A 16,287-nucleotide genomic window follows, 5' to 3' on the forward strand; every position below is an offset into this window, starting at 1 on the left:
CTTTCGTTTACTACCTACTTATTTCTAATCTTCTGTGAAGCAATCTCACTGTAAATGCCTATGACCGACAAAGGAATCTATGGATGGGGTCAGACTCCTTTCAGTGGTGCTCAGCAACAGGATGAGGGGCAACGGACAGAGACGGAAGCATAGAAGGTTTCATCTGAATGAGAGGAGAAACTTCTCTGAGAGTGCCAGAGCACTGGAACAGGCTGCCCAGAATGATTGTGGAGTCTCCTTCTCTGGAGACATTCAAGACCTGCCTGGACACATTCCTGTGCAATCTGCTCTGAGTGAATCTGCTTTAGCAGGTGTGTTGGACTAGATCATCTCCAGAGGTCCCTTCCAACCCCAACCATCCTGTGATTCTGTGTAAATTTCCTACCAAACTGAAGGACCATGCAATTATTCATTCAGGCCTCCAAATCTCTCTGTCCAAAACATACAGGCAGACACTTAACCATTCTGGTGCACGTTTCTAGACTACAACAGGGATCTCTCTCAAGGTGGATTTTAAAGAAGTAAGAAGGAATCAAAGAGTGATCGGGGTTCTGGGGCTCCCATCACACCCGATGGGCACTGCCTTGCCCTGGAAGTTGCTCTAACTCTCCATTTAAGCCCAGGGTACTGAAAAAGGGGCTGTGTGATTTAATCAGATAATGCTTTTTAAGTATTCTGAAGATGAGAACTGCTATATGTGGCAACCACTAAGGAGTTATTATCATTGCCTGAATAAACTTAGCTAGCATATACTATACTTCTATTACAGTGACCAAGTTATGAAGTCCTGAAAATGCAAATGTTTTTTCCTTGATAACAAAAACTGACCCAGAGCTTCAATTTCAGTGAAGAAAATAATAAATAATGACATCAGCACCTGTAATGTGCATAAGCAAGGGGAACAACCCCTGACAAAACAACTAAGTTACAGAATAATCTTTTTTGTTAAATGGATACCTCAGTCTCCACCTGAGTACATTCAGACTTTTAGAATGGGTGGTCAAGAGTTCCTTTTTTATTATTTTTCAGGCACCTCAGATAATAAACAAACGTGTTCCATCTCATACAGAATTGCCACGCAACATGCAAAAGCATGGCAGACACAGTGGTCTAGATCTTCTTACGTATACAAATAACTGACCTAAATGAAAGTCACGAAGGTGGCAGAACCAAGAAACCCCAAACCCAAATCCATCCACCAAAAGGTGAAGCACTTAGAAGCTATGAAATGCTACATTTTGGCAGATTTGCAGTAGCCCCCCAGATCGCAGCTTCCACAGTTCATGCACTGAATAAATTAGGAGACTAATGGAAAAAAAAAATAAAGCAATTATTTAATAAGAGGATCTGTATCCTGAAGTACACATAACAGGAGAGTTGAATTAAAATTGTATGGAAAGATAGAAGCTTTTTTTTCCCAGCCTATACTTGTTGAAAACAAATCACTACCAAAAGCTAATTAACATAACTGACAGTCAGCTGTGTCACTAGAATACATTATGGCAGAACAGTAGCCTGATGAAGTTCAGCAAGTATAGAAGAAATACAACTTGTGAAACCGCCATCACAAAGCAATGCAGCAAAAGCTGGGATGAATCTTTGTGTTGGTAAAACAAGAACAGCATGTCAAAGCTTCCCAAACTTCAGCATGTGTCCTGAACTCGTGAGAATTAGCTAAATCATGAGTCATTTAGGAAACTTAGCACTTAACGTAAAACCGTTCCTTGACAGCTGAGGAAATCCAAGCAGAGAAAATGTACCTCCAGATTCTCAAGACAGGTGAGTTGGATGCAATTGGGTATTTCTAAAGACATTTTTAATACCAACCATAGTTTATCCCAATTAGTTCTCATCACCTGGTTTCTCTTTTCATGGGTCCCAATGCTGCTGTTCAAGTTTCCTTCTTTCAGAACAGTAGCTGCTCACATGAGCCATGGGACTGGACTGAGAGACTGTTTCCTTCCACAGAGGCCACCTCGCTCTGCCCTTTGCAGGGGTGTCCTACAGCGGCCAGCTGAGGATCAGCACCTTCCCCATGGGGGGCTGACCACAGCTCCCCGCCATATCCCCCGGCCCCAACCTGTGAGGCCATCAAAGGAAAACCTCATTTATTATTTTGCATGCAGTTTGCATACCTGGAGCTATTTATCACACAGGCTTTTTTTTGCTTCTGAATGACCAGACGTCACGCCTGCAGGGAAGAACTTCTACAGGGTTTAGCTTGTTGCCTTCCTACGTAAACTCAACAGTATTTAGGTTCCTGATATTGGTTAATAAATACTGAAGAAACAACCTAAATGAAGAATCCAGGAAAGCAGAAGTGTTGAAAAGGATATCTGTACTAAGACACTGCATCAAATGTGTTGGTTGCTGCCCCCGACCACCACAGGCAGCCCCAAACAGCAGTGCAGGGGGCTGTTTTAACCAGCACACGCATACAAATGGAAGCTCATGACACTAGTTACAGTTGCCAAACAGTGATTCACTCAATTCATGTCCTTTGATAAGAACATTCCAATTTTCACCAAATTATTTGTGAAGCACTATTGGTAAAACAACCTGAAATGTGTGCAAAGCATGGTAGAGGGGTTACACTTTTACAGACATGGCTGTTCACTTAAGAGTTCAAAAACGCAACCACAGCTCATAGTTTTGCAGGGCGGCACAGGCAGCGGGCACAGTTGGCACTGCTGGTACTGCTGGCGCCTGCAGCTCCTGTCCCCTTCTCTGGACCCTGGGCTGTGCCCCACGCTGCAGGTGACGGCCTGTTCCAAGCTGCTGTTTTTAAGATTCCTTGTGTATTGTCTCAGGTCTATAAAGCTGTCCCTTTTCCCATCAAGCTTTACAGAGCACACTCCCCTAGGATATTATCTGGAAAAAAATTTCAGCTTATAAAACAGGTTTACCAGCTGAATAAAACATCCAGAGGAACTATATACTTTAGGATCTGTTTTCACATAACAGATCTGTTCTAAGGCACATTTTTTCCTTATTGTTAAACTAACCTTCAGTGGAAAAGATTATTATTCCGCTCAAAGTACTGCCACAACATCTCTACTTCTTCAGAGAAACTCGAAAAAAAATGAGAGATGCCTTTAGTTAGACTGGTAGCTCACTATCATAATCTTCAACTATTCTACTCAACCTGTGGATTGCTGAACGGCTGTTCAGTGGTCTTGCATACTAGCAAATTCTGGATCTTTACATTTCATTTTCTTCCTCTTGCAAAATAAATATTTACAATTTGCTGTTGCAGTTAATCACGGAGGAAGTAAACACCAGTGAAAAACTCAGCAACGTTTGTTTTATAATATTTGCTCACTATCCTCTCAAGAGTGGAAACAAAGGGCTACCTGGAAGAGTTTAATGTGTGTCAATCTTCAAGAAAAACGCCTACATGAGGGGATGCCTCTAAAGATAGCAGCCAAATGCTGAAATGTTTACAAAATAAATCACGATGCCACTAACCTATATGCATTTGGAAGTCTGGCAAGAGTAGCTGCTGATCCGAGCAACATCATTTCAGAAGGATTCATTTCAGAAATCTGACAGCAAATTTGGATCCTGATCTTCAGAAGTAATTGGAGCTCTGTTGGCCCCACAGTGACTGAAGAGAAAAGCCAGGGAGCCGTGACCCTGCAGTGCCGACTGCTCGCTGGGTTCGTCCCCATCCAGTGCTGCCCTGGCCCATTCCTGCCTCTGAGCATCGATCTGATCACCAGATGGCACAGGAAAGTTAGGGGTTTGCTGGGTATTCCAAGTATCAATTGGAATAGACTGTACCAAGCTGCTTCTCTTGCCTTTCTGTATGAAACTGTACTCTAAGCACGCATATTGTTCACAGGCTGCCTCGTCAGTGATTCGTAATGTCCAAAGCGGCAAGAACAAGTGTCAGTGCTGTATTCCGCACCAGTCCTGTCAAACACTTACTCAGACACCAGTCCACATGTTTCAGGTTTTATCTTCTTACAGATACTGCACTGGCTTCATTTGCACTGGAAGGGTAGAACAGCTGTATTTGTGAAACACTCCGTAACCCATTTATGAAGCAGGTAAGCTACAGATACAGTAAAAGAAACTATCTAGAAAAGGCAAAACACCACCAAATAGACAAAAGCCCTGGAAGACTTGACTAAAAACCCAATGAAATAAATAACAAAATTCTCTAATTTCTTAGTTGATCCCGCATCCCGGTCAACATTTGCTATTCTGTGCTTTAAGCCACTAACTCATTTCTACAAGAAGTTTCAGAATGCGGACCTAGTTATTCCTGCGGTTTATCAGTGTGACCAAAGCAAGTTGTGGTATTATTTAAACCAAAAAAAGGTCTCCTCTCTCACCAGTCACTATAGCAAAATTTTCAAGAGACAGATCCAGATGTATACCTCGACCTCTCGAGACACCACACAGCAAATAAGGTGTCTTGTGCCTAAGACACATACAGAAACCTGTCTTTGTTGGCTAATGGAGCAAGTCATTACTGACATAATGATATCTAGGGGAATTAAGGAGGGAAAAACACGAACTCATGGTATTGTAAGATTAAACTAATCTCTTTTTTTAAAAAAACATGACAACTTTACAACACACTTATTCTTTAAACTCCAAATTGCCTTAACCATTAGCAATGTCAACTGCAGTGACCAAAACTGGAACTGCTTGAGGGGGAGAGGGGAAGAAAAATCATTAAGGGAACAGCTTCAGATTTGCTCCAAAGGACTGAAAGCAAAAACTGACAAAAACATGAAGTACTAGAGAGAAGAAAATGTCTGTAGGAAAAAAATCAGGCAAGAAAGGAAAGATATAACACATGGTGGTAGGATGGACAATATTTGTCACAAAGAAAAAGTAGTAAAACGTAGTATTTTGCTGTATTGATAGCTCAGGCCTAGCATTTGGATGACACAGAAAACACTTGCAAACAAGAATGGTAATACCTGGGAGTCCCAGAAAAACATTAGAACATATTTACAGGTAATTTTTCGTCCATGGACGGGTTTCAGAGTTTACAAGAATGGGGCAGATGCACGAAATCTCTAGCACAAAGAGGGATATTATTCTACATAACTGTGTATTTCTTTGTACATATTCAGTAGATCAGATAACCACACATTTATATTTAAATGCATTTATTTAAATATACCCACAGGCATATTTGTACACACATAGCTGATCAGGTAATCTGGCCTTAAGTATTTTATTTTTTCATCTCCAGGAGAAGCAACTTACTGTTCTTGTTTCTCAGGAGAAACAGTTTACTTAATATATTAGTATCAGAAACTGATTGCTGAAGCTCAACATGTGGTTCACAAAGCAACATTTCCTATTTTAATATAAGTATACATATATATAGTATGTATTCACACAAAATACATAAATAATGTTTAAAAACTTCAAAGTCAGGATGTACAGTAGAAATACGAAAATGAAGGATGGGCAGGAAACATTCTTAGTATCTTAATTCAAATTGTGCATAGATGTATAGACTGAGACGGGAATTTCCCATCACTGTATGAACTAATTTAATTTCAATTCACCTAATCATTCTCATGCACTAGAGAGCAGTAAGATGGGGCAGACATAGATAACAATATTGTCAGAGAGAAAGAGAATTTATTACCCTATTGTATGCAATTGCAAGCATTGTGAGACTTTGACCTATAAAGAGAAAGGAAACTAAGAGAAATAACATGTACGATGAAACTAAGGATGATATAATGGCATGTTCAAATTGACAGAGGTTGTCCTAAAATAATCTAAAGAAAAGTCCTGTTTTCTTTGCTAATTGGTGCTCGGTATTATAATACTTTATTAGAGAGAAGATAAATTATTTTACCAGCCTAGAAGACTTATGGACTCCTCCCAAATATTACCTTTGTAACAAAATGAGAGTTTATCCCACTCTGCTGATTAGAGAGGACTCTTGTAGAAGTTCATCCTTCAGGACCCGGATTCAACTTCTGTTTCCTTTACAAAAGGGAGAGATGCAAGGAAGAAGTGCTGTATACCGTAGGTTCACGTTCAGAGTCTACCGCTTTGGCAAGTGTACTTCAAGAAGCTTGAAACCAGGAGTGTAAAGCACTACTTACCCCAAAAGAAGCCCTAGCTGTGGTTTCAGAACACACCGCACTTCTACTGATCAAGAAAAAAAGTCCTGCCTCCTTCCCTCTTGAAGTCTCAATTCAGTTTCAAGTCTGTTATGAATTGCAGTGATACATTCACAGTTTTAAGAACAAACTTGGCCATCCCAGAGCTCTGCACACTCTTGAGTGTAGAACTGAAGAATTTCTAGTGGTAAGATTTCCAATATCTGAAACCAAGGGATTTTGGTTTTCACATTTAGCTTAAGTAATGCACAGCAGTGAAATGTGCAAGCCACCAACCACCCTTCCCATTTAGAACAGCGTCTACTTTTCCCAACTGTTCAAATGAAATTAAGCTCTCTTAGTAACATGCTATTTCCATTAATTTGCCATTTCTTCTAGATGTTTAAGAAATGCCTTTTATATAACCAAGAACTTACCAACCTTTAACCAGCAGCACAGAGATCTGCTCTGACCAGCAGGGAGAAATTCTTGGCATGTTAGAGAGGAAAAAATATTGCCAATGTTAACCATGAACAACATCAACACAGACAGCATACAGAAACACCCCACAAGACATGAACATTGCTTGGACTTGATCACCATCACTGTTTTTCCCATAATTTTCTTCTGTTTACTAGTTATGAAGCTTTGGCTTCCCCAGGGGTCAAAAAATATGTAACAGCCCATCACACAAACAGGTCACAGCAAGAGAGTATCCTAAAAATTTCCACAGCTTCTGTTTCAATTCTCTCAATATAGGTCCATCTCAAGAAACCTGATGTACTCAATGCAGAGGCCAACCTGACAACAGCTTTCCCTTGCTCACAGCAATCTGCATATCACCAAAACTGCTCATAGCAACACAACTGCCATTTATTCTTATTTTAGTGATCTCCATATAAAGCAGTCTTACGCCTCTCCCGTAGCTGTGTTCTCAAACAGGCTCTAGAATTATGAATGCTGAGACTGCTTCTAATATCAGCCACCTTCACATTTTAGGAATGCCAAACATTTATAAGCTCTCAGCATCGAGCATATGCTGCAGTTCATCAGCCCAGAGATTTTGATGGCAATAATCACAATAATTTCACAGTTATGGAAAATAAATCTTTACATACTCTAACATTTTCCAAGTCACCATACAAATTTTACTGCTGATTTCTAACCATGACTTGTTCAGAAAACTGCTGTTGTAAAATGAGATCTAACTGTTGGTACGCTACCTCCCTGCCATAGGCCACTGACATTTCCTAGTCTAAGCCCCAGCCTAGCTAGTGGTGGCCTGGCCCCAAGTTCCACCTACAGAAAAGGTTTGACACTGACTGCTGCCAGACTTGTCTCTGTATGTGCAGTGATCGTGCCCAGGTCTTCCAGTTATGTGACAGCCCCTTAGCAGATGCTCTCACTGTGCCCCCAGTATCCAGACACCCTGGGCACAGCAAACAACCCCAACACTCTGAGCACTTATAGCTCCTGGTGGGCAAAGGAAAACATCGGAAGAATCCTGGATGTATGGCAGCCCTGGTAAAGAAGGAAGCCACTGGACAGTAACTTGTTGTATCTAGTCTACGTCTTCCCCTACTCAACTGAAACCCAAGGGTGGCACAGTCAGTTTTCTGTTTTTAAGTCTCATACGTGTACGTGGGGGAGGGAGAGGATGTGTCTCTGGACAAAAAGCACCTGTGCCAACGCCTACAGATGGGCCAGTCACAGCAGATACTTTTCCTAAATAACCTGAGATCAGCTAATGCCAATTTAAAGGAAGCAGATTCCAGTGTTCGAATCACAAAGTCACAACCACATGACCCACAGGATCAACCTAAAAAGAAGTTACGAACATATCTGAAGTCATTTAGCAGCATCCTGGGAGCAACACTACCTGTACATGACCTCAGCACTGAATACTGTCTGGGCAAGGGCCATTCAGCTCCTCACGTCCTCCATGCCCGGGGAGCCTCCCTGTTCTCTCCTACGCCACACTGGTTATTGAGGCAGCCAGGCCAGCACTGTGGGGATGTGCAGCAGCAGCAGCAATTTCTCTCGTCAGTGTGTATTGCAAAGTGCTGTTTTACTGCCATGGCTCACACGGCAGTTGACACTGAAGGTAGAACAGGCAGGTGCGCACAGATGTCTCCTCTCCTCTGCCCAAGGTCAGCTCCGTGGTAGGACTTGCGCTGCAGCACTCACACACACTCTCCAGTTGTCAGGGAAGGTAAACACAGTCAGTAAACTTCATCTTGAGTCACTCAGAAGTAATAATTTCAGAAGCCTATACGAGCAACTCTTACAAAACAAAGTTATCTGTAAATATAGCAGAGACACCTATGCAGATCTAAGACATAAATCACTGAGTTTAAACCCAGTAGGAATTTAACTTATCTTTGTGTACTCTGCCATGTGATCGACCATTGGCGAGGCCTGTTTGCCACAGTTGAGTTTTCCTCCTTCTCAACTGTAGAGGACAAAGGTAGCTCAGATGTTTTGGTCACGGGGAATATAAACAACCAGCAGTCACATTTTGTGACTAATGGCTCTAACATCAACAGGAACACACCTCAGGCACCTAATAAATTACAGCTTTTGCCATTGTCTTACACAGTCAACCAGAAAAACAGGAATAAACAAACTATATACATACTGCACAGCTAATGCATAGCACCTTATATACAGATGTCCTATACAGAACACAAAGCTAAAAATGTCACACCAAACTGACCATTTTTATGTGAATCACTGCAAAATGACATCTCTCACTGGGATTTTTTTAATTAAATGCATAGTGTAAAGGCTATTTTAAAATACTCTCACAAACACGTGCCCTTACCAGCACCCGCAGGATCCCAGCAGTCCCATGAGGGTCCTACCCATGTGCCCAAACAAAGGAGAACTCTGCTGTTCAAATTACTCCCTTAGGGACACACTGCACAACCCCTCCAACTTAATTTTACTTCTTCAATAATACCACTGCAAACACACTGAATGCTAATAATAAATAAATTATTCAAATATTCAGTCTCTACGGAAGCACCACATGAATCATCTTCCTGAAAAGAAACTCCTGAAGAGACTGTGAGGTACCCTTCATGTGAGGAGGATGCGGGGCGCTGAGGGGGAAAGGGAAAAAAAGCTGATTCAAATAATAATGCCACATGAATGAAAAGTGATTTACTGCCACAAGAAGAGATAGTGCCTTTGCTATTAATTCAAGAGGTTGACCCAAGCCAAGTCACCAGCAAACACAGAGTGTGATTGTCATCAAAGTTTCAAAGAGGGTGCAAGGGGAGCTCAGAGAAACAAAATTTGAAGAGAAAACATGGTGAAGTCAAAAGATCTGGTGCTCTTCTGATGAAGTTAACTAAACTGGAACTCATCTGGACACTCACAACCCCAGATCTCCACACAAAAGAGTCATTTATGGAGTTAAACCATCAGTTTCCAAAGGTGTATCTCATAATAAGGAGCTTAATCAAAACTTCAATGGGGAAAAAAAAAAGAAACTTAAACCACACTTTCCTGAAAAAGCTCATAAACAGCACTGTTTCTTTTTACGGTTAGGTTCCCCCTGTTTAAGGTTCTCTCATTAGTGGAGCATCAGAATATGACACAGAGCAAACATTTTGTAGACTGATAACTCTGGGCAGTAAGAAGCACTATTACTGTCCTTCATAGAGCAAAAAACCAAGGAATCATACATCCAGAGGAAAACAAGTACTTAGATTCTTGGGGAACATGAGATGCCCAAATACACGTTTGGAAACTAATATTTAGCTGGATTTGGGCATAAGGGTCTTGCCCAAGCTTGTGTTACAGATCACAGCACCTAAGTCTACCAGTCCTGACTGGACTGTTGTATTCCTTTTGGTCTTTCTTCTTATGGTCATAATTACATTTAAGTATTATATAATATTAAATGATCTGTAATATGAATGCTGTCTTTCCATATTGTGTTTTGTTTGCACCACTAGGTAGCAGAGGAAAACATAGCATTTCTCTCCAAGTTTGGTTTTATTCTGAGATGAAAAGAAGTGAAATGCAGGTGAGACTTACTGAATCATCTTGGCTTTCAGCTGTCCCCTGTGCCTTCTCTCCTCACCCCCGTTAGCATCAGCAGCTACATATACCTTGTATTTTGGGATGGGCTGTGCCTCTCCCCCACATGCCCATGACATGCACGTGTTCTGTTCATGCTGTGGAAAGAGCACATGAACTGAATTTCCACCAGAAGAAAGAAGCGTGCTGCGCCTGCAGGGGCCCTCGAGTATTTGTTGGCGGGTGCTGACAAACACATTCCAGTTTTTCACATTATTAGAGAGAAAATGTGTGTGGTTCCACACACACAGGCATCTTCTCTTCGTGAATTTGTTGTCAACTGTCATCTTGAAGGTAACAAGAACAACTCCTCCCAAACCTCTCCAGAGAAAAGACTGAGTAGCTGGTATTGGCAATATTTGTTGTCCAAAGAAACCAGTCCCTGTGGTTGTTATATTTTTATCCTAATGTCACCATTAACATAAAAATGCAGGCTGGATGTCTTAATTTATAAGAACAAACAATTCTAATGTAGCCTTCTCAAGGGAAGCCAGCAACGGCAGCACCCTTTCTGCCCCTCCCTGCTGGCTTATTTCCACCTCAGCAAGCGCATCTATTAATAGCGAACACTTGAAAATACGAAGTCCCAAGTCTGCTCTTTCATTTCTTCCAACTACTTCATGTACAAGGGATTAAACGGCCTGTTCGGTCATTTCAAGGATTCTCAAGCTTATTAGAGAAGAAAAATATCTCTGGATCTCTGTACAAATGGATGCATGAACTGGTTCCCCATCTTTTTATGTAAGACTTCTCAGGTCTGGCCTGTCCACATTTAGTACAAAATCAGTTTTCTGAATTAGGGATGCAATTTTCTTGCTCTCTGAAATAAATCACCACTCTCAACAAAGAATAAAGTGATCCATGTGCTTTAGCAATCTCCTGAAAGTCTCCCGTTATGGTCAGATATTGGATATCAGTACACTAAAACATGAAAGCTACCATCTCAGATTGAGGGCGTGAAGGATCGGTGCAGCAGCAGGGCCCAGACTTTCCATTTCCACTCTGCACTGAACTGCGGAGCCATCATCTTTTGCTGGTTTTGGTGATCCCTGACCCTGCAAAGACAGTATGTTCCAACACTTCCTTGTGAGAGCTCCTCACCAGCGGTGCCAGCTACAGCCCTGGCAGCTGGACTGAGGTAGGTCACGCATGGGCTGCTGGAAGCACCAGTCAGAGACAAATGTGTCTCATACGATGCTTTCCTGGAGAAGAGGCCTAGCCATCTCCATATGAGCATCCTACCACTCACTCTGTCCTGAAGCATGAGGATGCCTGTTCCCTGCAGCTGATACTAGAGAGAGAACAAAGCAGCTTGTGAGGTCTGGGGAAGACAATCCCTCCTTTCTTGGGCTCCCTCAGCCAAGAGGGACCTGAGGCCACATGTGACTCCTCACTCGTCCCCTCCTGTGTTTTGTGAATGGCAAGGGATTTCTGTCAATCTCTTTTTCCATCCCAATTAAAAGAGAATTGTGACTTCAAAGGAAAGCCATGCAGTCTGAATTCAGTTCACTGACTGCTGAAATGCTGTTCACAGGTGTGAGTCTGGGTCTGCAGGATCTCTGAAGCAAGAGCTCATGTCTTTGATTTAACATCCACAGTCAGCAGATTTAAACAGCACTGATCATCAGAAGTGGAAGTGGAGAACCTTGCTCACACAAGAAAGCCGAGAGCATGGCAAGGATCATGACTGTATCTCCAGCTGGTCGGGAACTGCTAGAAGCCGCAATCCAGGGTGACCATCTAGTCACAGTCATGAGGGCCAACAGCAACAGGGACTGGGTGACCCAGGTTCACTTTCTTTCCCTGGATGATGAAGAATCACAACTATGAGGGTCTGCTTCTGCCAGGCTTTGACTGGAAGCTCAGGACACATATCCAAGAACGGCGCTAAGCCCGACAGACATGTACTTGCTGTAAACCAAAGGGGAGGCATTGCTTTACATCAGTTGCTGCCCAGTCACTGAGCTCTCCCATCTTCTGGAGCAAGTCCTGGAGCTCTTGCACTCATTTCAATTCCCACTGCAGCAGCACGAGCAGACACAGATCACTGTTTTCACTGTATGGTGCTCTGCTTCTGCACCCGCTGTAATTACACCCACAAGCACCTTCTATGTATACTTCCTTGCAACTCAGGACAGAACAAATTTGATACAAGAAGGCATAGTAATATATGCATTTAGTTTATCTAAGTGTGAGGGTAAATAAGACAAAAGAGGGTGGTAAGTTTGTTATTTTTTTTCCTCAAAATTTAAGTTGTCTTTAAGAAACAAATCCAAACTCCTCCACAGTCTAGTTACACCTTGCAGGTGGCACTCAGCAGCTGGCGTTTACACAGCTGCTGCTAAAAGTTAATTTGAAGATGTATTTTTAATTTATTCAGAGAGAATGTTAGATATATTGAGAACAAAACAGTTTTATTACCATTGATGAGTGACTGCATCTAGTCTATAACATGAGCTTAATACCGAAGACCAGAGCAGAGGCAACAAAACTGACCTTATCTGAACACAATGCATTAGTTTCAACGTCTTGAAGTTAATGCGATTATGTCTCCACCTATCTCACTCAGCACAAGGTCCTGAACAGTTTAAAATACGTCTAAATCTTTTCCACCATAAAGACTTTTTCCTCTCATACACTCTATTAAATAAAAATGGATGTTATGACAGCTGAGAACAGAAAAAACTGTGGCAAAGGCTCTCCATGGAGCAGGTTTAAAAAAAATAAGCTGTGATTTGAAACAAAACCACAATGTACAATAACAAGTTACAAAAAAAAAATAGAAAAAGTAAAGCAGTAAGAGCAAAAATCTCTTTTATCTGAGAAACCTGAAGACTCAAACACAGCAATCTCCACGGACATACAAGTTAAGTTTCGAGAGAAGGTAACAGAGTATGGTAAGGCTGAAGGTCCTACCTATATTAAGCTCTGCATGGGACTTCATGAGAAGTCCAAAGAGCACAAGGATATAATGAGCAATCCTCACCTCACAGAAGGAGTTCAACATTTCAAGAAGCACTTGAGCAGGTGAACTAACACAAAAAGTAAATTTATTTTTTCCTTTATTTTGCTTGGAGAGTTAATGTTAGGAACAGCAGCACTATGATTCTCAAAAAACAAACTGAGGCAGCCATCTCATATCTAATAAAATCATAGACAAGAAAAAAAAAAAAGGCATGTAAGTATTTTGTTCAAATATCTTCAAAAAAGTACAAGCAAAGACACCCAGGAAGGAACAAAGAATTAATCCTGCTGGTGTCAAAGACATTAAGGATACAGAACAGCTACTATGAATTTTAGCTTCCCTTTCTCCTCCTTTGCTGTTTTAAGGTACACAGTTAACTGGTTTCTCAGCCACTTTCTCTGAGGAGATACATTAAATGTTTGACAATGGTTAGGATTACTTTGCCAAATAGTTCAGGTATAAAATGAATGGAAACCAGGAGCATCTACAACCCTTTCTTGGCTAAAAAAAGTACTACTTACATAGCAGAATTTTCTCTTCATTCCCCAGACCAGAAAAAGAGCATTTTCCTTAACAACTAAGAAGAAATGAGGTGTGACATGAGTATCACATTTACTAAAATTTCAGAATTACTCTGTATTACTGTCTATAACACATCCCAAACATTCTTTTCAAAGACAGCAAAACATTTATCAAGTGAAAATAATTTTAAATCCTTTTTTTACCTCAACTTCGGCCAATCAAAAGGCAGTACTACAATTTGAAACCGACAATCAAAACAATTTTTCATTCACCTGTTTGCATTAAGCTGGATATAAGCACTGAAAAAAGACTTAAGATGGTCATGTAAGGTAGGACCTGACAAACATCTACCCCTTCATCTCACAGCTCCCTGCACTCTCTCATTCCTCTGCACAGGTCTTCTGGAAGAAGACAGTCAGAAGCAGCAAAGAGGTGGATGCACTATTTCCATGCAACCTGCTGAAGCCTGCATGTGAGACAGCTCATCATAGGGAAAAGTGAAAGAGAGACAGACAGACACAAAGAAAAAAATAAAGGCTTGGTTAAGTTATTTTCTTGTTTTAAAATTAAAACCAGGAAGTGTTAAAAGATGACTTCAGTGAGGTTTTTCTTCACACACTCTCATCCTTCCAACCTCAGTCGTGTCACGCATATTAGAGTTCTAATTGGTCAGGTTTTCCACTTGGAATGTCAGTGCAGAATGCCAACTCAGTTAAAGATGTGTTAGGCTTTGTTAGTTGCTTGAAAAGGCACTCATCTCTCTCTTTTTCTCTATTTCTTTAATATACTGAAAAGTTTTGGGCTTTTAGATTTTATTTCCCAATTTGGAAGGCAGAGCAGAGAAGAGGGTAGAGAACAGCATACTCTTCTGAGAAAATGCTTTAAGCAACAACTGAGACAGGAAGGACTACATATCAGTTGTTAATTCCTGGATATCTCGCATCATAAGAAGAGGTAAAACATTAGTGCCATACAGACTTGACAGAGTAGTTTACATCTCATGAACTCAAATTACAAAGACCGTATAGGTGCAGGTACACTTTTAAAACCAGAATTGCTGAGCAACTGAAAACGAATCAAGCATATCCAATATCACAATAGTTTTCTTTTTTCCTTAACAAAAAAACCCAGAAACAAACAAAAAATGTAGTTCCTTCCATTAGGAAGGACTGCAAAGGCAGCAGATCTATCTTATCAAGACTAAAACCAAAAGCTGCCAATCTCTACCATCTATACCCAATTTATACCGTCTCCTAGTGTTAAGAAATAATCCGAATGCTTTTAAGTACTTAAAGCTTGAACAAATCTCAGCATAGATACTAGACAATAGAAATGATGCAAATTCTTAAGATATGTACAAGGTATCAGTTGAAAAATATTTTCAGGTAAACTGCAGATGCTGGATTACTTTGGTGCATGGGAGGTGAGCGATACTCCCTGCCAATCATCTGCTTGTGAGCCCAGTAGTGAGTAAGGCTCCATCCTAGGTGATATGCATCAGCATTCCAGAGAACATTATACAGCTTATTCTGCCAGTAAGAACGCCAGAAAACTCTTGGCACCATGAGAATGAACACAAAACTGAGACACTTACGGACAAATACTTGCAAACATCATAAAACCATCCTAAGCAGCGTAGGTTACTTTTGCACCAAAGACAAATGCAGGCAGTCTGGGGAAACAGCCTTCTGTATTCCCAAGACACTTCCATTAAGAAATATAAACACACTAAGCTGTGAACAATTTTTTTGAATTATTTTTAAAAGTCTAGTAAGATAGACTGAATGTCTAGATATCAAAACTGCAGTCATACAGATTCTGTTTATGTTGCCCATCCAACGGAAATAAGATATTTAACATTCCTCTATGAATATAAGCACCATCAAATATGGTAGGTTTCTTAAGACAAATACTCGGCCACTGTTTTCCCCACCACAGCACCGCTACCTACCTTCGAGTACATTTTGCTATCGGCACAACTAGGAAGTACAAGAAAGAATCTCTCCCAAAGAACAACCTTGCTTCACCCACAGAGCTAAAAGCAGTGCTCCTGGAACATTTCCGCCCAGGCACTCTTTATCCACACAATGGAGAAAAAAAAAAAAAGCCACCCTTTGCCACATTTTACAGTAAGCAAATCAATAATCCGAGGAAAGAAAAAAAAGCAGCAACTTTCATAGACTACACTCACTGTACGTAGTAAATCGTCATTTTCAAGGCACCAGGTGCGCAATAAAGGAGACAGGTTAAAGGAAACAAAAAACATTTGGTTACTTCTTGCCCAGTGAATACTACAAAAGTTGTGCAATTTGCAAGAGGTATTTGTTAGGAAGAGCTACTCTAAGACATAGTATCAGTCACTTACCTTGTAGAAGGGCTCCATTTCTCTTGAAGAAGGTGCTTCCTGGCCAAATGGGTGGACCTGATGTGCTAAAGGAATTAAGAAATAAGTGTAAAGAAAATTTCACTTACATTAAACAATTAAGAGATACTATTTGCATTAGTTCTGATTTGTTTTTAAAGATAATGTAACATTCAAGCTAACGTAACCCTTCAAGCAAGGGTCTAGAATTTCGTGTTAAAAATAGGTTAATTTGATTCAAGATTCACATTCTCTTCAGAAGG

General features: G+C 40.9%; 1 protein-coding gene across 7 annotated transcripts in view; it reads right to left on the bottom strand.

Moving 5' to 3' along the window:
- FOXN3 (forkhead box N3) overlaps positions 1-16,287 on the bottom strand; it is a 216,886-nt gene that overhangs the window by 61,399 nt on the left and 139,200 nt on the right. For all 7 annotated transcript variants that reach the window (XM_071809547.1, XM_071809548.1, XM_071809546.1 and 4 more), the window contains exon 4: positions 16,028-16,092. In XM_071809547.1, the coding sequence (XP_071665648.1) occupies positions 16,028-16,092 (65 nt within the window). The remainder of the gene's footprint in view (positions 1-16,027; positions 16,093-16,287) is intronic.

Source organism: Patagioenas fasciata, chromosome 5 (genome assembly GCF_037038585.1).
Source record: "Patagioenas fasciata isolate bPatFas1 chromosome 5, bPatFas1.hap1, whole genome shotgun sequence".
Lineage (NCBI taxonomy): Eukaryota > Metazoa > Chordata > Aves > Columbiformes > Columbidae > Patagioenas > Patagioenas fasciata.